General features: G+C 34.8%; 2 protein-coding genes across 3 annotated transcripts; one reads left to right on the top strand and one right to left on the bottom strand.

Annotated features, from left to right (window-relative positions):
- Nucleotides 1-954: 954 nt before the first annotated feature.
- LOC111384982 lies at nt 955-6586 on the top strand. The gene is made up of 2 exons (XM_023009336.1): nt 955-1261; nt 5590-6586. The coding sequence occupies exons 1-2, from the start codon at nt 1192-1194 to the stop codon at nt 6372-6374; spliced, it is 855 nt and encodes a 284-aa protein (XP_022865104.1). The 5' UTR covers nt 955-1191; the 3' UTR covers nt 6375-6586.
- A 220-nt stretch (nt 6587-6806) lies between these two features.
- Nucleotides 6807-14260, bottom strand: LOC111384969 (homeobox protein knotted-1-like 1). 2 transcript variants are annotated; one of them, XM_023009325.1, is made up of 5 exons: nt 13561-14260; nt 13371-13472; nt 13108-13276; nt 7773-8020; nt 6807-7257 (listed from the first exon to the last, which is right to left on the bottom strand). In XM_023009325.1, exons 1-5 carry the CDS (start codon nt 13780-13782, stop codon nt 7060-7062), a joined length of 939 nt encoding a protein of 312 aa, XP_022865093.1. In that variant the 5' UTR covers nt 13783-14260; the 3' UTR covers nt 6807-7059. The 2 variants fall into 2 exon arrangements, with proteins under 2 accessions (XP_022865093.1, XP_022865089.1); XM_023009321.1 differs by having other exon boundaries at nt 6876-7269.
- Nucleotides 14261-21598: the final 7338 nt, after the last annotated feature.

Here is a 21598-nt window from a genome sequence, read left to right as displayed (position 1 = left end):
CTTCGTAGGCGAATGCAGAAAGAAGGTAATTCTTTTACAGGGCCTTGCTTCCAAAAATTACTTCTTATAATTCTCAATTAAAATCAAATGTAGGGCCATTTATCTAAGACTTGACACCAGTCGTCTTATAGCAGATATATATTAACCAATTTTTAAAAATAAAATCTGAGTTATTCAATCATATTCATCCTAGTGTCTACTTTGTAATTTTATTTTATTTATTTATTTTTAAAATTTAGTTGACACTGGTTGACGGTCAAACATTTTCACAGCAGGACTATTCGGTTATCTTCCATGACTCTGAATTTATGCCCTCTTTTTCAGATTTTATGCATTTAATCAATGTTGATAAGAAAAATCGCATATTTAACATGAGTTAGGACATTGTAATTAAGTACTATTTGATTAGGAACCGTAACTGCAATTGTCCCTTAAAAGTAATCAAGGTAGCTTGCCCTAACCTTTATACACAGTAGCAATCGTATTCGAAACTTTCAGTTTCATCTCCAACATTTTATAATGTAGTAGAATTCGTCCCTCTCCACAAATTCCACTCAAATAACTATTTCATCAATCCTTATAAGAAGATGATTACTTTTTACTTTTATATTCTACCTATATTACTTTGCGTCCGATAAATTTATCTCCACAATAAAAAAAGAAGTGAACGACACGGTGGTGAAATCCACACTCAAATAATGGCACCTTTAGATGGAATTCATCTATCATTTGACACATAAAATGTATAGGTTCGACACGTCTTCGCCAAAATTCAAAGGTTAGAGATAAAATAAAATAAAATAAAATAAAATAAAAACGCTCGAATAAAAAAGATTAGGGATCATTTACGCCAATATCTCGCCAAGATTTAAAGGTAAGAGATTAAAATTAAAAAAAAAAAAAACGCTCGAATAAAAAATATTAGGGATCATTTACGCCAATATCCTTTTATCAATGTTACGTATAGAATTTTTGGGGCGAAAAATAATTTCTTTTATTTGTAGTGCTTGTTCTCAACTTCAGAAAACCGAAAAGTAAACAAAAGCCCGCTCTGAACGCGTTTGGAATCCGCTTTTGCTTCTGAACTAAGTTGTCATTTCTGTGTAAAGAATAAATTCGAGCCCATTCAAGTTCATTGTAATTAGGGTTTTAGTAAAAAAATTTGAGTTAAAATAATAATAGTCGATCATCATGACGATTCTTGAGAAGAAGAGAGTTCAGATTCTGCTCATTGTTGGTGTAATTGCTCTCAGTATAACTGGTGAGCAACTTTCGTATTTTATTTATTTATTTTGCTATTTTGTGGGTTAACTTTCAGTTCGTTTATTTTAATGTACTTCAATTTATGCGTCTTAAATGATTTGATCCCTTTTTTATGCTTTTTTCTTTTGAAATGTTGAAATGAATCACTTCATTTCTAAATTGGAAAAAACGATTGCCGGTTAAATTTCTTTTTGACTGAAAACAAGTTGCTAATTTAGTTGAATTTCGTTAGAACCTAAGAAGTAAGGTTATATAGACAAAATTAATTGGACCTTGGAATCTGAAATGAAAGAACATTCTGTTAAATATATTTTCCCTTTCCTTAACTGTAACCCTGCACTTTCTTGCCAATTCTATGAAAAAATCTGATTTCCAGTTATATCTGAGTCAAAAGTTAAAGGGCGCTTTCTTTGAAATCCAGAGATAACAAGAATTTTCTTGATACGGTACAGTTTGTTTAGTGTAGATCAGTAAAAGAAAAGAACATATCCAGCCAAACATTCATGCCTCTCACAAAACCGGCAATAATTTAGTAACGGCCATGATTCTTTTAACTAAATTAGTGAGTAGAGCATTATGAAAAATCTTCACTTTATTTAGAACTGGTTGCTTCTGCATAAATTTCCAAGTCCCTCCTTGAATGTTGCTTAGTCTCCATGTCGAACAATGATTAGAGCTAGTAATTTGGCCTCTTAAAACTATAGTTGCTTATTATTGTGAAAGGATCATGTTTTGTATTATGGCATCTCATCATTTGCACCAAATCTGCTATTGGAATTCTATAAATTTTACCAAGTGGAGCATGAAAATAGAATCAATTAAATCATTGAATAAGCAGGAATAACCTGAACCACTGCGTCAGTAAAAGTTATTTCCTGCTCTTCATGGGAGCTGCTTTTTGCTATTTTGCATCTCTCTCTTCCTCCTCAATTTGATCAAAACCTTTTTTGCATCTTCCAATCAATTATAGGTACAACAAGATGTTGATTGTATAAATCAGCCATTTCAACCCTCTAAACATTCCCATAGACATTTGATTTTTCCAATCATTATTAGCATTAAACAACACAACTGCTTCATTCAAAAGCCTATTCACACATTGTCATACTGCCTTTATTTAAACCCGGCCTCAGGGCTTTCTTAAAGAAACAAAATATTATTCTCTGGAAAAAGCATATGTGAAATATGGAGATGTCCTTGCCACTTGGAATTATTTTATTCTATGTAATTTAAGGATTTTTTCACTGTGTTTCCAGACTTGAGCAACTTTAACCTTTTCAAATTGAAAAAGCTAATTTAATTATGGCATACTCATTCATATTGTTTTCGAGTAAGAACTATTAATTAACGTAAATTTTCAAGATCTCTGCAGGTGAATTTTCTATATTATTACTGGCTTCTAAAGCTTTTAAATTGTAATTGTGACAGAGAATAATTTAGTTATTATGTGCATGTTTGGCAAAGCTTATAATCGATTATAAGCTAGTTAAACGCCACGTTTACCCACAAATTTCCTAGGACCCACAACTTTTTACTTCTTTTATCCACTCATTATCAAACATTCCGTGGGATCCGCAACTCAATCTTCAAAAAGCTTTGCCAAGCGTTCTCTGTCTCAGAAAATATGGCCAATAGCATTATTGTTCATTGAAAGATATGAGATATGATTTGATCAACTCTTTAAATAAAAAGTTATATCATTTGAGGATATCACCAGTTGGAATATTGTTCTAAGTTTTCGTGTATGCTTTTAAAATTTTTAGATATTTTTCCAGGTATTGTCATTCAAGAATGTAAAATGTTGAACATAAGACTTGTTGAGTGAATCATAGCATAAGTCTATATCATATGTCATGACATCAAGATTTTACCTTTAGTTCTTGTATTTTGCATTTAATCATGGGTGAACTTATGGGAGACATCCAAAATGAGGCTCCTTAGCGTATGTTATTAGTCAATTATTTAGGTTTAGTTGTGAGAATAAGGAGTTAGTTAAACTATAAGTTAGAACATTATAGGAGCATTTTAAAATATAAAGGTTTTAGGTTAAGAGGAACCATGGCAGAGTGCACATAATGCTAATTTCATAATACTTATAGTAATATTTAGTATAATAAAGATAATAAAGGAGTTATTACAGAGGATCGTGTCCCCATCTGTAATTCTTGTTTTCTATAGAAGGTGTATTTACTGTTGATCTCAAATCTATTCATGCTGGTGATAGAATTAGTAGAATTTCTAATATTTTCAGGATCGCTAACATAGTCTTCATATTTATATGTAAAAAATATCAAGCGATTTCCAATGTTACGAAGTATATGAAAGACCTACTGCAACTAATTGTTTCTCACATTTACAAGACAAATTATACAATAAAATCATGTCCGTTATAAAGGTATATACCATTTTTTATTATAAATTTGTTGATTATGCACTACGAGTCTCTTTGATGTAGATTGTTGGTGAATAGATTTTGTGAAAAGTTTTTTTTTGAGTGTATGGTTAAAAAGTTATGGGTCCACGTACAAAATTATTTTATTTGGAAAATATGTGGTTTGAAATGAGTTTTAAAAGGATCTATCCCAAACAAGGGAGGGACTATATGATGCAAGAACACAGACACGTGTGTTCGACACAATACATGCTGGACATGTGGACACGCGATTTTTTAAAAAATTATTTATACGTCAATCCGTTGAATATATTTCCTAAAATTCTTCATTTGTATAACATAAATTTAGTTCTATTCTTGTTATTAATTTTTTATATATGAGTACTTATTTGTTATTTAATCGCTGTATAGTGGGGATTAAAAATCAAATTTTTAGCAAATTTTGATAAAAGTTGTAGATCCCAAGAGGTATGTGATTAAAATTCTTTGTTGACTTTGACTTGGATTAAAATCTAACAAACGGAGGCTTAATAATATCTTTTGAGTTATAAATATAAAATATTGCTGATGAAAAGAAAAATGACCACAATAGAGTATTCGAGGAGTGTTGGGATCCGACACATGTTGGACACGGACTGTCTACTCTAATTGAAGTGTCCGTACAACTAGGAAAATTTTAAATAGGAAAATTATGTCTCATTTGCCTTATTGTGACATAGAAACGGGATATGACCAATTTGAGAATTTAAGCACCTCCATTAAAACCTCATGAGGCTCAATATTATTTCTCAGCCTCAAGTCTCCAAAAAAAAAAGAAAAAAAAACCACCGCTAGACATATAAATAATTGTCAGGATATCCAAAGTATAGCTCGTGGCATCATATATAAAAAGATTTGTAAAATTTTATGTGTTTATTGAAGATTGACCTATTTCCTGTTACTGTTGTTCCTTTTTCTTGTGACAGAGAAACATGATATTACTGATTTGAGAATTTAAGCGCCCCCATTAAAACCTCAAGAGGCTCAATATTATTTCTTAAGCCTCGAGTCTCAAAAAAATTGCCAGACATATAAATAGTTTCAGGGTATCCAAAATTACAGCTTCAGGCATCATATATAAAAAGATCTGTAAAATTGTGTGTTTATGGAAGATTGACTTATTTTCTGTTACTGTTGTTCTTTTTCTCTTGGAGGAAGTGGTCAAGTTCAGAAACCATTTTCATGATTTAGATGAAACAACTATGGAAATAAGTATCTGTTTTTTTTTTTTTTTTTTTTTTTTTTTCCCAAAAACAAGGTTTAGTGGTTCTTAGAATTTTGATGAGCCACAGGATCATACTGAAGTACATCTGACTTTTCTTTGTTGTTTTTGATAGCTTCGAATCTTGATTGTTAATGTGCTCTCAGCTGTCTTATTACGCACTTGTTTTTATAGATAATTTAGCACCTGTTTGACAACCATTATTTGGGTAAAATGGAGTTTTGAATAGTAATTTTTTTGAGAATGTGTGTGTGGTTAAAAAGTTGGGAAAAGTTTTAAATTTACATTCAGAATATTTTATTATGTGAATGTGGGGTTAAAAATGAGTATGTAAAAAAAGAGTTTTGAAATAATTTTGTCAAACAAGGGCTTAATTGGATGAAGTAGCATTTTTTGCTTGTGTTTCAAATTGATTCTTTGCCTACTTAGTAGGCATTGTTTTGTAATATTTAGTTAGGATATGTTGTGAATGACTTATTTTACGCCATATGTATTCTTGAAGTAGTACGGTACTTGTATAAATTCCTTTTATAACTAGACATTCAATTATAGGAAAATAGGGTCATATCTTTTTAAATTTCCCCATATTTCTTCTTGTTACATAATCCGTATTTGTTTCCTTTTCTGCCATCTTTTCTTTAATATTTAGTCAAATCTCATTTTCCTTTTATAGCTGAAAAATGTAGGAATTTGGTTGGCGAAGAGGCTGCATCCAAAAGTGGGAAATTCACTTTCTTGAACTGTTTAGATGGGGGTACTGGAACCCTTGCATGTGTGGTGAAGGAGGGTGTAAAACTCTATTTTTACAACATCCGATCTATCCATGTAGAGAGTGCAAGGAACAAGGCAATTGAGTCTGCCTTGTCTGATGCAATAACACAAGGCATGCCTGCCAATGATGCAGCCAAACTAGCCCAGAAAGAAGGAGCCAAGGCAGCAAAACTGGCTACTCGGAAAGCTAAGCGCATCATAGGTCCCATCATTTCTTCGGGATGGGATTTTTTTGAAGCTCTTTACTATGGGGGTACCATAACTGAAGGGTTCCTTCGGGGCACAGGGACATTGTTTGGCGCCTATTCTGTTGGTTTCATTGGAGAGCAAAGGTTTGGGCGCTTTGGTTATTTGGTTGGAAGTCATCTGGGCAGTTGGGTTGGAGGACGAATTGGGCTTATGTTGTATGATGTGGTCAATGGAGTCAAGTACATGCTGCAGTTTTTTCAACTGGATGAACCTAAAGTTTATGATGATGCATCAACTGAACAAGTTCTTGAATCTACTGGTTTTGAAACTTCTGATGGCTCTGAAGATTCGTTCGACAATGCATCAAGTGAACAAGTTTCTGAATCTACTGGCTTTGAAACTCCCGATGTTTCTGAAGATTCCTACATAAATGAAATGCCCACACATACTTCTGATGAGTCGAACGAGAGTCCAGATGACGCGCGCGAAGAATTTTAGATAAAGTTTAGTGATGTCACATGTAAATAACTATTATGTTTTCATTAATCACCTTTGTCAAACCTGTTGAAAATGAACATTTCACAATCATAATCGACTGTTTTAGCCCATACATGTCAGCTATAGAGATTTCATTTGATCTTTATTATGCTGATTGTATTTTCCTAAGATATGACTGTTCATATGTATGTTAATCGTATTTTCTTGAGCTCTCTAGCCTTTTGACATTCAATGACATCTCAGGTTCTATGAATTTTGTTCAGAATGGATGGATCAACAGTGAAACTGACGAAAACTTTTGCGACCTTGTCCATATAATAATATCAGGTCATGTGTCACACACACGTGAAAGACCGAATTAGCATGTAAGTAAATTATCCCTATCCATATGCATCCACCAACACGGTTCCAAGGGAAATTCAACTTTAATAATTTAATGCCAACGAAAGATTCATCAAGCTGATTAAAGATTCATAATATTTGCTTCACAGGTAAAGAAAGTTGAATAAAAGCGACAACTCGACTTCACCATTAACAAAGCCACAAAAATCCATCCATGTACGCATGAATCATCCCAAGCAGACTACTTTCTTTTGTACATCTAAAGTTATAAGCCTCTTCTTTTAACACTTCAAAGAAGATACAAACTATGGGAAAGTTCAAATGCATACTTTGCAAGCATACTTTAAGTGCCAATGCCTCCAGATCCTCCAGCAGCATCGAAATGCATGGGTTCTGATATGCCATTACAGGGACCTTCCATGAAAGCAAATCTCAGGTCTTCAGACGGCCTCCAGTGTCGCTTCCTCTGGTTTATGAACCAATTGTTGATCTGCTTCTGGTCTAATCCCGTAATTTCTGATAACTTCTTTTTCTCGTCTTCCTGCATTATCATCTATCAGTAGTTATGATGTGGAAGAAAGATCTGAAATAAGAAGAAACTGATGGAAGCCAATGAATTCAGATGCGTGCTCGTGCTTAGTCTCACTGAAACCTAGGATTCACATGTTTGTTGGATTTTTGACAATATATCTCTTAGAAACTCGTCATCCTAACTCTTAATTGTCTTAGACATGGAAAATGTTAAGTTGAAAACGAATTCTTCAATTGAGATTTTAAAAATAATGATATAATTTGCAAAAATATTATTAATTGTATAGGTTTCAGTTCAAAATCTGGTACTTTTCACGGAAGTTCTAACTGAAGAGAGAAGTGCAGGATACCTTTGTATCGATCTAATGCAAAAACTTAAAAACTCTGGTGGCTTAATTTCTTGATTTTCACATTCTTGAAAGGGACCTAATGTCTTCTTATTTCTGATCGAGTAGACAGAACATCCACACTCATCCAGATAATAATATAAAAAATACATTGAAAACGATATGGAATTCAAATTACCATGGGATATGGCCATTTGTAATGTGTGTTCCACCAGTCTACCAATACCATCCTTGCATCCTTTGGTAATTTCCCTTTTCTCCTTTTCCTCAAGAAGTCCTTACGCAAACTGCTAAGGTAGCCACTGTACTTGCGCATTAGCATTTCTTTGAGTTCATGGTCACCTTGACAGGTACCAAGAGATTCTTGATTTTCAGTTGCTTCCACTTCACAACTAACATCCTCATCCAAAGTAGCATCCCCATCATCTGACAAGAAGAATGATCAAACAGAATAAAACAAGTCAGAATTTTTTTTTTTTTTTTTTTTTTTTTTTTTTTTTTTTTATATTTTCATCCAAGTGTATGCCGTAATGCAAAAATATTCTTAATGCAGCTCAATTGGTTCTCCTGAGTGCCAATCTACTTGGTTCCAATGAAATGGGGGAGTAAGAGTAACTTGGAGAAAACTGTTTCAGCTCTCCTTTTGGTGATTTGGACAGAAAAAAATAGCAGAATATCTGAAGGGAGTGAGTAAGCACTGTGTCACGGGCCTAGTTTCATCACTCCTAAACTATGCTAGCACCATACGGCCTTAACGCTCCACAACTCCAATTCACACGAAATAGCGTTAAGTCAGCCTTAAATCCCCACAATTATTTAACCACCGAGGCTAAATTATATACCTTTGAGTAGGGATCGCAAATAGGATTTTATGAAGAAAAGAGTGCACACACAAATACAGGAAAAATTATTTGTATAAATGTAAGAGAAAACTATGTACAAACTCTCAAATATTCTCTCTCTACAAAAATTCACTCAACCCTACTTTACTGGAATTTTCTCTCAACTCTCAATGAGGCTAAATTATAGGCCCATGTTGCTACCCGTGTCCCCTGTCGCAGTGCCTACACATTCTGCCTGAGTTTTACTTGCCTGCCCGCCTCCCTGTAGTAATGCCTATGTTCACTGGCGGACACACGATGGGTCATGGTGGGTCCAGCATTTTTAAAATTGATCTCCAGCCCTTGTTGCCGTTTGCACTCGATAGAATCAATTTTATTGAAGCAGAAGAACCCATTGGAAAATCAAAACTCCTCTTCACTATCCTTGGAAAATCGTTGTGTTGTCGATTTCAATTTTGCAACTGACTACTCTCGTTGAAGAACCCGTTGCAAACAGTTGAAGAACCTATTGAAGAGAATTCATGTTCATTGTTCATCCGATCTCTCTCCCTCTCTGTGCTGCTGTAAGCAGTTGGCTGCCATTGAATTTTTTAGTAACACTGACAGAAACTCATTACTGCCTTTTGACTAGTTAAATTTATTCATTTGCATTTCTTCTTATTAGTTGTATGCCCACAACATGTTGGCTAAAATGCCTCGCTAGGCATTCAAACCTTTAATTAGAGTGTTTAGCTAAAGCTTTTGATTTAAATCGTTCTTAATTCCAATTCGAAGGCCCCAATTCATTGCTTTCAAACAACATCTGCATTCCATTGGATAGTTTTGCCTTGCTTAATTGCTTCTATCACATTATCCCATTATCTGAAATTTGGAAATATATTTACGATTTGTGATGGATCATCAATGCAATTTGTTTAATTATGATTTGTGAGATTTTATTTGGGAACACCATAAAAAATTCAAAATAGGGGCAGCAATATTTGATGTGTTTTCTGGCATTTGAAGAAAAATCTTCGGTTCTAAAAGCTTCTAATATCAGAAATGGTATTGAATAATTGAATTCTTGCTTTTTTGTTGCTTTATTGAGTGTTTTGGGATAAAAGTGGAGTTTAATATTCATATACTACATAATTCAAATGGTAAATATGCGGGGTTTTTTGAATATGTGAGAAAGCTGAGAGCTTGTAATATTTTACAAATTGTTTTGATTATAATATATGGAGAGAGAAATATTTTCCACGTTTTGCGGAGATTTTAAATTTTTTACGAGTTTTTCGAATATATTATAAAGTTGTAATGAGTTTTAGCAAACAATAGTATCGGCCACGACACTAGGGGACGTAACTCCCCCACCAAATTAGGCGATGCTCTCATCGTCATGTACCGCCGAAACTTAGACCTAATGTGCCATAAGTTTAACTCATGTTCCCATCTTGTACCATGACATTCTCATGTCATGCCACAGCTCATGTCACTCCCTTGCGGTCCGTGACAAGTGGCTGACTTAATGAGTGGGGTCAAACTTAACTTCTTAGTCAAGCTAAGGAACACATCAATGTGCACAAAACAATGGTCTGGTTAAAGCCTTTTTATAAGCATATTCAACTTATTCCACCAGCACCATCAGGGCAGAGCCACAGGGACAAAAAATAAAAAAATACTGGACCGACATGTAGCTAATTTTTATTTCGATACTCTCACTTTCTAACTCGATGTGCATATTAATTCTTAGAACTTAGCAATTGGGCGAATACTATAGTAAACTGCATTAAGTGAAGCACGATGTATTAGAACAAGCTCAAATTTAGGTATACAGCTTCGTTTATTACACTTAAGTAACAAAATATTCTCAAATCTCTACTAGTAAAAGTGAGAGTTAAGATTCTTCATTAAATTAACCAAGGTCAATCCATTGAATGAATGACCAAGTGCATTGTCCTCTTCATGATAAAACAAGGAAATTTAAAAGAAACAAATCTTTGTGGCTATAGTAAGTACAGTACATTGAGATGACCTGAACAATATAACACGGCATTCAGCCATAACCTTCGTTATTCCAGCCAAGGCCATTAGCTATTAGCCAATGTCTAACGATGTGCCATAATCCTTATGTCACAACAGAACGAGGCACAGTGATTCATAGTAAGCAAAAGCACAATGAAGAAATGAACATTCATAATTGGGATTTCCTTAAAATAAAGCCAATATCTAGAATTGCAATCTAGGGAGGAAAAATATTTAAACCTAAAGGTTGTAATTCGACAACGTATATGATATAACAATGGTTAGATTTTAAAATAACAATGACACAGTTCCTTAATGACTCGTTTTCACTTGAGAATTTCTTCTATATTAAACAGCTCAAAAAGAACACATTCTAAAGCCGTAATACTGCAAAATTCTAACATAAATTGAAGGTAATCAAAACCAGTAACTGGTACAGTTACTGCACCAATTTCACAGCTCAGTGATGGTCAATTTACTGTTAAGAAATTTGAATTGAACTCTGGCTACAACAATTCTTTAGGGTAATGCCATAACAAATTTATTACCATTACTTCAATAAGAAGGTCACACAAAAGAAGAAAATAATAAAAATGAAAACCTAATGCTAACAGCTTTGTATTATCAACATATGTTGTAGTTGAATTTAATCACACGAGTCAAAGAAAACAAACCATACAAATAGACAACACAACATATGAAGAACAAAATCTCCACATAATTATTTTTTCCTTCGTGAGGTCCAAGGCAAAAGTACGTCTAACACCTAGTTATTAGATGCTATCCATCCGCTACCGATGAAATTCGCAACAATGTGAAACATCAAATACAATCAATTCCTTCACACTATGTTGCTGGGACCGTAGCATTACTCTTTTTTCCACGTCCAAAGTATAGAGAGAGTACATGGAGAGAGAAGCTCGACGAGTTTGAGTCATCCTAGGTTGCAAAAGAGTCGTCCGATTCTCAGCAACCAATAAGTTCTCACGTGTAAATCCTTCTAAAATACGTGTGAGCCATAGGCCAAATTGATGGTTATAGAATTTAAACTGCAAATGTCTTTTCAAAAGACAGCAATGGAGATTTTAATGGATAGCATATGGAAGACTTTTCATTATTAGGCCTTCACTTTGAGGAAAGAAAATAGGAATTACCTTGAGGATTTTTTTTTTATTTTTTTATTTTTCTTGTTGATATTTGATTTATTTCATTTTCATAGTTTTGAATTTCAAATTTCTTAAGTTTACATTCCATTATTTTGTTGACTTTCTACTCTTGCTAAGGATTTTCAAGTATGAATAGGGCTCACTTATTTAAAATAAATAACCATTGAACTGACTATCAGCCATTAGGCCTCTGTTTGACAACCTTTAAAATTTAAAATTGGTTACTATAGTATTATTCTCTATCACACATTTCACATAATAAAATATTCAACACATCAATAAAGTTTCCTTACATTTTAACCAGACGTTCTTCAAAAAAATACTATTCAAAACTCTTTAATTTTCAAATAATGAGTGACAAACAGGGCCTAGATATGTCGAATTTCTCCCCCCAAATTCTCCTTTTCTCTACGTCATAAAAGATGCAAATGCACATTTAACATGCATGTAGGAAGATAAATGAATAATATTCTTTAAGTCACGTAAAGAATCATATCAATCTTCTCCTGGGGGGCAAAGGCATATAATCTATAAGTGTCCAACAAGAAATATGAAGGATCGTCCACCACAATCGTCTAAAGAGATTCAAGTTCTTAAAAGTATAATTATATAAATATTTCATAAGCTGGAGACATACAATTAGTAATTCAAAATACATTCTATTTTATCTGCTATCTACCAATTTTTTTCTACCGATGTTTGATATACATTAATTATTTTTCGCACTCATAATGTGGATGATAATCACAAAAAATTACTAAGCCCCTACCAGAGCCCCCATCTTCAAAACTTTTTTCAAACTCATTTTTCAACCACACATTCTCCAATGAAAATAATTTTATATGTTAACCCAGAATTTTTCACTACTTTTTCAACCACACGTTCTCAAAAAATTAAAAAATAACTTTTTTACAAAATCTATTTTTGAAAGTTAGGTAATAAGAGTTACTTTCAAAATAAATAATTTTTTTAACTTATTCTGCTTAAAAACAGCTTACGGAGCCAGGAAATTTGTTCAGTGCGGACATAATTTAATGAATTTAATGATAATAAAACTATAAAACAAGATCATTGGTTTGGGCCTAAAAATAAAACCCATGTAAACTAAAACATGTATTAAAAAAAAAAAAAAAAAAAACTGAAAATGGTTTGGGCCTAAAAATTCAGTGCGGGCATCGTCTCAACATGGCTCCTCCCGTGGATATTCTGAAGCTCAGCTAAACGTGTTATATTTCTATGAAATGCACATGCTGTAGGAGATAATAAACAAAGTCTGATAAAAATAATTTATCCAACCTCCCAATAGTAATTACCGAGGATGCAACGCTTTTAAAAGCAAAGAGGGCCGAATCTAGAGAATTATTGAACACAATATAGTATTTCTGACAGAGTTCTATACTATCACTGCTATGATAAAGGAATTCGAACCAGGTTCTCTCTCTAATCAAAAGAATAAGTAAATTACCATGCATGGGAAGTCTAAATTAAGAAACAAATTTACCAGCAGAATGGTAGTTGAAAGATGTCAAGGAAGATGACGTGGTTGAGGCAAAGGTCTCTTTACAGAGATTACTGAGCTGAAACTCGATGTTGCTTAAAAACGATTTCGCTTCATCAAATGGCTTTGACAGTTTCTCCTTGCATCTGTGTAGAACCTCACAATAAGATGTCTTCAGAACCCAAAAGAAAGATAAGAAAAGGTTAAAACTCAAAAATAAGTTTAATTATAATAGTACACGAATTTCTGAAAATATTCATCAGTACCATAAATTCATCAAGTTCAGGGTCAGCTCCATTAGAAACGGTGGAGTGGGTTTCTTTGGTGACTTCTTCAAGAAGTGAAGCCATTTCTGGTGGGAGTACCACCTTTCAACACACCAAAAAAGCTGTATTATTATAATTAAAGACCCATATGTGGGCATTAATGGAGTAAAGATATAGTGAAGAAGTTTACCTTTCTGCACTCGATGTAAGCAGATACTAGGTTTGGATACAGAGGATGATTTGCAATCTGGGCCTTGAAATTATCTGACATTTCAAATCTCGTGGCCTCAGTTTCACGAGCCAGTTCTATTAAAGCCATCTGATTATCATCAAAGTCGACTGGACTATGATTCGCAAACCCAGTAGGATTCGGACATGAAATGGAGGGTATAATACTGTTAAACTCATCCATATCTACTTAACCATAAACAAACAGTAGTTGCAGTATTTACTCGAACCCATCAAAATAGTGATATTTCCATTTGGAACTGAAACCAGTGATTTTTAGGAAATTTCAACAGCACAACTAGGTAAAACCATGTGTACACGATTAACGCCATAATTTCATCCAGGGACAAAAGGCGAAGGGTCGTTCCTGAAGTTGAAACACGAGAAAGAAGAAAGAGAAGCCCCACCACCACTCCCACCTGAGTTTGATAAAGTTAAAGTTCGGTCCTTTTTATAGCTGATGAAGTCTCGCTATTGGGGAAGGAAGATGAGACACAAAGAACCAGAGAGAGCGAGAGAGAGGATAAATTAGTTTGTTCGAGCAAAGGACATGAGAGAGAGAGAGAGAGAGGGGCGTGGCAGGCACAAAAATTTAAGCGCACGTTCGTCCACGCTAAGAAACAGTGAGTATCAGGAGTAGAAGAGAGTGGATGATTCGTCTTCCCCAGATGGTTACAAGTATATTTGTACAGTGCAGTGGCAGTACGTAGCGTAATAGTCAAGGTCTGCAATGACATAACATTCGGCCATGTTTCGAAAGGTGATTGGATAAAGAGGCGTGTGCCTTACTTTAGACTTTAGTTGAACCCCAACCTTAAGGGCCTCCATCGACCCTGTCCAGAACCATCGTGAGGAGGTAAATCGCAGAATGTGCCTCTCAGGAGTCAGGGTGGAGAGCACATGGATAGGCCAAGGCTGTTAAACCATATGATAACTCTCGCTTGCAACAAAGCCAATTTCACCTTGCGGAGAATCGAACTCTGCACACTGCCGCGCTGAGCTCTATCCACCCTCCCCTTTGCCACTGAGAGATATGTCCTGGAGGCACTTTAGACTTTAGTTACTAGGAAACAAAGTAAAAACCCAAATACACAACAAAACTGACTGGAAATAACGAGAGGAAATAAATAATACTAATAACACCGCTAGTATTACAAGACCATTCTAGGTGATGCTAGCCCCTCTTTGTCATCGATTTTCTTTCATTCTTTTTCCTTAATTTTTCTACAATACTCATTTTTTATCAAATTTTTTTATTAAAATAATATTACATGTAAATCAAAAAAATTTCTTTCTTTTTTACTACACTTTTCAACATCAATTACTATTCCATAATACATTCTGAACAAATAATGAATGACAAACACACCCTAAATGGTGTTAAATGAATCACATAATTTCACATATAATTGAACTAATAATATAATGTACATAAAAAGGTTGAACCCCAACATTAAGGGTCCTCCATCGCCCCGTCTCTGGAGTATTGTGAGAGAGGTTAATCGCAAAATGTGTCACAGCAGGTCAAGGAACAAAAATTGTTTGTACACTAGTACCCACAAAAAGTCTCGATCCATGTTTCAGGAATCGAACACTCACACTGCGACTGCCAACAAGGCTGAGTATATCTCACCCTTGTCCCTTGCGCTATTGAAATATACCCCCGGGGGCAATAATATAATGTTACATAGATTGGTTTTCTAGCACTACTAGTGGTAAATAACATTATTCTTTCCAAAATTTGAGGTGGGAATTGAGCCTTCTTTGTTTTATTTCTGTAATCCGTTTGCCCTCGTGCCTACTCCATAAAGTTAGAGAGAGGATACGTGTTTTATTCTTGTAACCAAGGGCAGATTTAGGGTGTGGCTAGCTAGCGTCGCCGCCCTAGCTGGATTCGCTGGGAAGAATTTTTCTTTGCTGATAATAGATAGAATTTTTAGATTATATATTTGATAATTTATATTAACAAAAACGTCTTTGGTAATTCAATTGGTTAGCCCTTTCACTATTGAATTTAAGGTCCAGTGATCGAAACTCTTCAAGAACATTATTTTTTATAATTTTTGTATTTCAACAATTTTTACCAAAACAAATGCAAGGAAGGTGATTCAAATATACTACCTCTCTTAAGCAATTTGATCATTTTACCATTATGATACTTATTGATTTTTAAAATACATAATGTAACAAAATAATATATATTCAATGTTACTAGTTTAATGCAAGTAGAAACATTTTAATCTGTGCTTTGTCCCTCTTCTTGATTTTCTTTTTCTTTTCTTTTATTTTATTTTATTTTTCCCTCTAATCAATTGATCCGAGAGTTTGGTCAATTAATGGTAAATGAATTTGTAGGAAAATTGGCCTTAGTGTTATAAGGAATCTTTCAGCAAAACTTATTTAATTAATAAAATGTTACACTTTTCAACCACAAAAAATCAATTGCGAAAAAGTGGAATTATACGAGCACATAAATAATTTTCGTTTTAATAATATAATAATGCTTGTTTAATTAACTTTAATTGTAAACTAAGTATTGGCATTTTGTTAATGTACATTGCTTTTTTAATTAAAAAATAAGTCAGAGCATTTTGCATAGTATGGAACGATTTTTTCATCAAAAATGAAAGTTCGTACCTGGTTCTAGTTTTAGTGGTGTATCTAGTTCTTATAGTTCTAATCCCTATGATTTTTTGAATATTATTTAATTAAATATTAACAAACAACCCCGTTATCACGGACGTTGGCCGTCAATAGTAAGCTTTCAACACTCACGGTCCGCCCTAATTGAACTCGACCCCTAGATTCACCCGTACTTGTAACACTTGACTATGGTTACATGGTGCATTCCTATCACTGACAAAGCTCAATGTGGATGTAGATCATCTTGATTGAAATATGATAAAACTTTGCATTCTGATTCCATTTATTTTCCAGTTCTTGTTGGAGTTTCGTGCAAATCTTGCAAAGAGTCTTCACTTTCCATTATTTCATCTACTTACTTTTTCATTTTTACAATACATTATCTAGATTCCTTTTTTTAAGATGAATTGTAACTCACACACGGCCTAAGACCAAGGCCTAATCCAATCCACACACAGCATTACAAATTACAGTACTTTACTATATAATTCTGCATGGAAAGAACCCTCATGAAGTTTCACATTATTCATCACTGGTATCTTGGGAGGTGGCCAGGGCGAGTTATGGATTAGGATGTTATTTGCTCCGAGGATGTGATGATCAGTCGTGCCTTTTTCTTGTTCAGTAATTGTTCTTACAAAAGAAACGTTTTGCTATGAGCTCGAACCAATAAAACAATGAACTGAGCTATGATTGAGGCCTTCGTGACTGCCCTGGAATTAAGGTTTGACATTAACAATTGAATCTTTCTAATCAGCCGTATTTCTATGCATCTACAGTCTACACTCTATGACAAATCTTCCTATACTATAGCTTTGTGAAATTTTTTGAATTCATCATTCGTTGCTTAAAAAATAAATAAATCTTTTATTACACGTATAAATTAAGGATAATTGTTGCAAAACCTTCACGACCTTTGCCTTTGTTACGGAATACCCCATATCCTTTAAAATTAACAAAAACCTCCCCTAAATGATTTTTGAAGTGAGGAATACACCATTTTTTTTTCTATTTTCTTAATAAAACCTTATGAAATGATGAATATGTCATCTTCTTTAAATAAAAAACAAAAAGAAAAGAAGAAGAAGAAAAGAATTAAATGCGACACAACCATTCATCATTTCTTATCTACATAAGTCAAAGCCTATGGTGTTAGAGTTGGTTACTCAAATTGAAAAGGAAATTTTGAAGATGCGTGATGAATATGGAGAATCAAATAATATCCGGAAAATAAGGAAACAAAGTCCTTGTCTCGTTTTTTTTCCTTTTCACGTTTAACTTGGAATTCTACCTTTTTAGGACTTTTTTAGCGCTAGACTCTTGTGGTATAAATATGAGTCTCCTCTTTCAGTATTGTTGAAACCAATTGTTGTAATTCTCTCATCTCATTGATGGAATAAAATAACATCGTTCCTTTGTCAGTTTATTTTTTTACTTTAATCTTGTTCGTGGTATTTTGCGATCTTGTATTTATATTTCAAATTGGTGTCCATTAAATCTCAATTCTTGTATTTCGTTTCCACCCGGTCCCAACAAGTGGTATCAGGGCGGGGTTGTTGATGGATTTCTGGCCTGAAACTGATCGAAAATTTGTCTGAAAATTACCAGAAAATCAGAAAATGAATCTGTCCAGTTTTTCAATTTTCTGTCAAATCTATTTTTGTTTTTTTTGGTCAAACCAAAAAGAATTTGGAAAAACGAACACCACCAATGGACTCAGCAGGTAGAGACGGTCCAGAAAATGTCACAAGTCCCCGGCGGTGGGAACTCCAGCGAGCAAGTGGCGGCGCGTACAGTGGTTTCCGACGACGGTGTCTTCAGACAGTTTTCTCTGGACAACGAGACAGACCTTGTGGTGGTGTCCAATTTCAGTTTTGGGCAAAATTGTGGTTCTGAACTGTTCTGCCCTTTGCACGTTCGAAAGTTTTCAGTTTTGGGTGTTCCAGGTTGCAAGTTCTTCGTGATTTGATTGAGGTTTTCAAAGATGGCTTCGATGAAGTATGATATTCAGCTGCTAGATGGATCTTGATGATGCTTTACTGGGTTTTGATAGGATGCCAGCAAACTTGTCTATGGAAGAGAAATAAAGAAAGGATCAGAAGGCTTTACCGTAAATCCAACTTCATTTATCCAACGATTTGCTGCAAGATATTTTGAAGGAGAAGACAGCGGCTACTTTGTGGCTCAAGTTAGAGCAGGTGTGCATGACAAAGAGTCTGACGAGTAAACCGACTCTAAAGCAGATGTTGTATTCTCATCGCATGGCGGAAGGAGGGTCACTATAGGACCACTTTGCTGTGTTCAAGGAGATCGTTGCAGATTTGGAGACGTTGGAGGTAAAATATGATGAAGAAGATCTAGCCTTGGTCCTGTTGTGTTCGCTACCCAATTTTTTTTCGTCGTTTCGTGATACTATTCTGTATCGTTGTGACACGTTATCCATTGAGAAGGTATACGACGCCTTGTTCTCAAAGGAGAAGATAGAGCTGTTGGTTGTAGATCCTACATCTAGGAGTGGGGATGCTCTTGTTACTCATGGTGATCGACGGAGGGGTAGATCGAAAGCGAGGTACAACAATGTGTACTATTATTACTGCAAGAGGAAATGATGCGAACCCCATAACAACGTTGATTACGAAACTCACAACGAGATTGACGAACCCAAGAAAGTCAAATTAATCTAACAGTTTAGGATTAACCCCAAAGAGAGTCGAACCAAAAAACCCAACAAGAACGACACTTGAAAGACCCCTTGATCATGCAATCCAAGAATTAAATTCGGTTGTTTGAACGCCACAAGTTAACACTTGATAAGTTCGAAATTGTTCAATGAAGAACGATGAAAAGAAGACAATACACCTTACTTTTAATTCAATATCAATAATGTAAAAAAAATTTAACAATTGAATGGAAACTCCTATTAATACTAAACCTAAAAACTAGGTAAAAATCGTGCAAAAGTCGATCATAATCCCCAAAATATGGAAAAGAATCAAAAAATAACAAACTATGGAAAATTGCCAAAATTAAGAAATTCGCCAAAAAATTGGTCTATGCGACCGCATGGTGTATTTTCATGCGGTCGCATGGTTCAACCAAAAATTTATTTTGAGTTTCGGTATGTCTCCATGCGGTCGCATGGTGTTTTACCTGTGCGATTCAGCCTCTGGCTTCGTCGCTTGATAACAAATTGATCCAAGTTGATTCGGCCCTCGACTCGAACATGAAAGTTGCTCCATTTTGAGTCCTGAACATGGTTCCATCAATGGTTTCTTGAACGAGCAATCTCATTGTTTGTTTCACTTGCTTTGCCCTTAATTGCGTCATTGGTCCGCTATCGACTATCAATGGATCTCGTCTCGCACTCGCCTTCATCGGGCTCGACTCCTGGATTATATCATCCCCTCCCTCTTCAAAAAGATTTGTCCTTGAATCTGAACCTGCATCAAAAAGAGAGAGATCAGATACATTAAAAGTAGCCGAAACATTGTACTCACCTGGAAGGTCCAACTTGTAAGCATTGTCGTTTATTTTTTTAATCACTTGAAATTGTCCATCGCCCCTCAATTGCAACTTGGACTTCCTTTGCTCCGGAAATCGCTCATTCCTAAGGTACACCCAAACCCAATCTCCTGGCTCTAATGTCACGTGCTTCCTACCTTTGTTGGCCTGCAACGCAACCATCTTACTTTTGTTTTCAACTTGCGCTTTTACCTTTTCATGGAGTGACTTAACCAATTCTGCCTTCTTTTTGCCATCTAAACTACCACGTTCATTCACAGGTAAAGGAATTAAATCCAAAAGAGTTAGTGGATTAAAACTATATACAATTTCAAATGGAGAATATGACGTAGTAGAGTGAACGACTTGATTGTAAGCAAATTCAACAAATGGTAGACACTCCTCCCAACTCTTCAAATTTTTATTGATTACTGTGTGTAACAATTGTGTCATAATCCTATTCACTACCTCGGTTTGTCCATCCGTTTGTGGGCGACAAGTTGTGAAAAATAGTAACTTAGTGCCTAACTTGCTCCACAAAACTCTCCAAAAGTGACTCAAAAATTTGACATCCCGATCCGACACTATACTTCTAGGAACCCCATGTAAACGCACAATCTTTAAAGAATAAGTCAGCAATGTTCGTGGCATCTTCAGTTTTGTGACATGGTATAAAATGTGCCATTTTGCTGATCCTATCTACAACCACAAAAATAGAATCTCAATCTCTCTTAGTCCTAGGTAAACCCAAAACAAAATCCATCGGATATCAACCCAAGGCTTACTAGGTGTAGGTAAAGGTGTGTACAAACCTTGAGGTAAAATCTTAGATTTAGCCTTTTTACAACCTATGCATCGACTACAAATTTGCTCAACATCACTTTTCATCTTAGGCCAATAAAAATGCTCTTTCAATATATTTAAAGTCTTTTAAACCCCAAATTGTCCCATCAATCCACCACTATGTGCCTCCCTTACTAACAACTCCCGAATAGAACAATTAGGAACACATAACCTATTTTCCCGAAATAAATACCCCTCATGTCTAAAGAACCTATCAACCACCCCTTTTATGTATGACAAATAAATATCTAAAAATTCAACATCTTTTTCATATAATTCCTTAATATGTTCAAATCCAAGTAGCTTAGAACCAAGAGTAATTAACAATACGTACCTTCGCGACAGCGCATTCGCCACCACATTTTCTTACCTTTTTATACCGAATGACGTATGAAATGTCTCAATGAATTCCATCCACCGTACATGCCTCTTGTTCAATTTGTCTTGTCCCTGCAAGTGCTTTAGTAACTCATGATCGGTGTGTATTACAAACGCTTTCGGCCATAGATAATGTTGTCAAGTTTCCAAAGTTCGAACAATTGCATAAAGTTCTTTGTCATATGTAGGATAATTTAAAGCAGCTCCACTCAATTTCTCGCTAAAGTATGCAATAAGCCTTCGATCCTGCACTAAAACTGCTCCAATCCCTATTCATGATGCATCACACTCAATCTCGAATGTTTTATCAAAGTTAGGTAATGCCAAAACAGGTGCTTCACACAATTTACCTTTAATAGTATTAAATGCAAGTTCCTGTTCATCATCCCAATGAAAACCTACACTCTTTTTAACTACTTCCGTGAGTGTTGCGGTGATATTGCTAAAATCTTTCACAAAACGCCTATAAAAACTAGGCAAACCATGAAAACTCCTAACTTCCGTTATGCTTTTAGGTGTCGACCAATCTCTAATGGCTTTTATCTTTTTATCGTCTACTTCTTCCCCATTAGCACTAACCACAAAATCAAGAAAAATAACTTTATCCATACAAAACGTGCATTTCTTAAGATTAG

This window comes from Olea europaea, chromosome 3 (assembly GCF_002742605.1).
Source record: "Olea europaea var. sylvestris chromosome 3, O_europaea_v1, whole genome shotgun sequence".
Classification (NCBI taxonomy): Eukaryota; Viridiplantae; Streptophyta; class Magnoliopsida; order Lamiales; family Oleaceae; genus Olea; species Olea europaea.
This window is presented reverse-complemented; position numbering and strand designations above follow the sequence as displayed.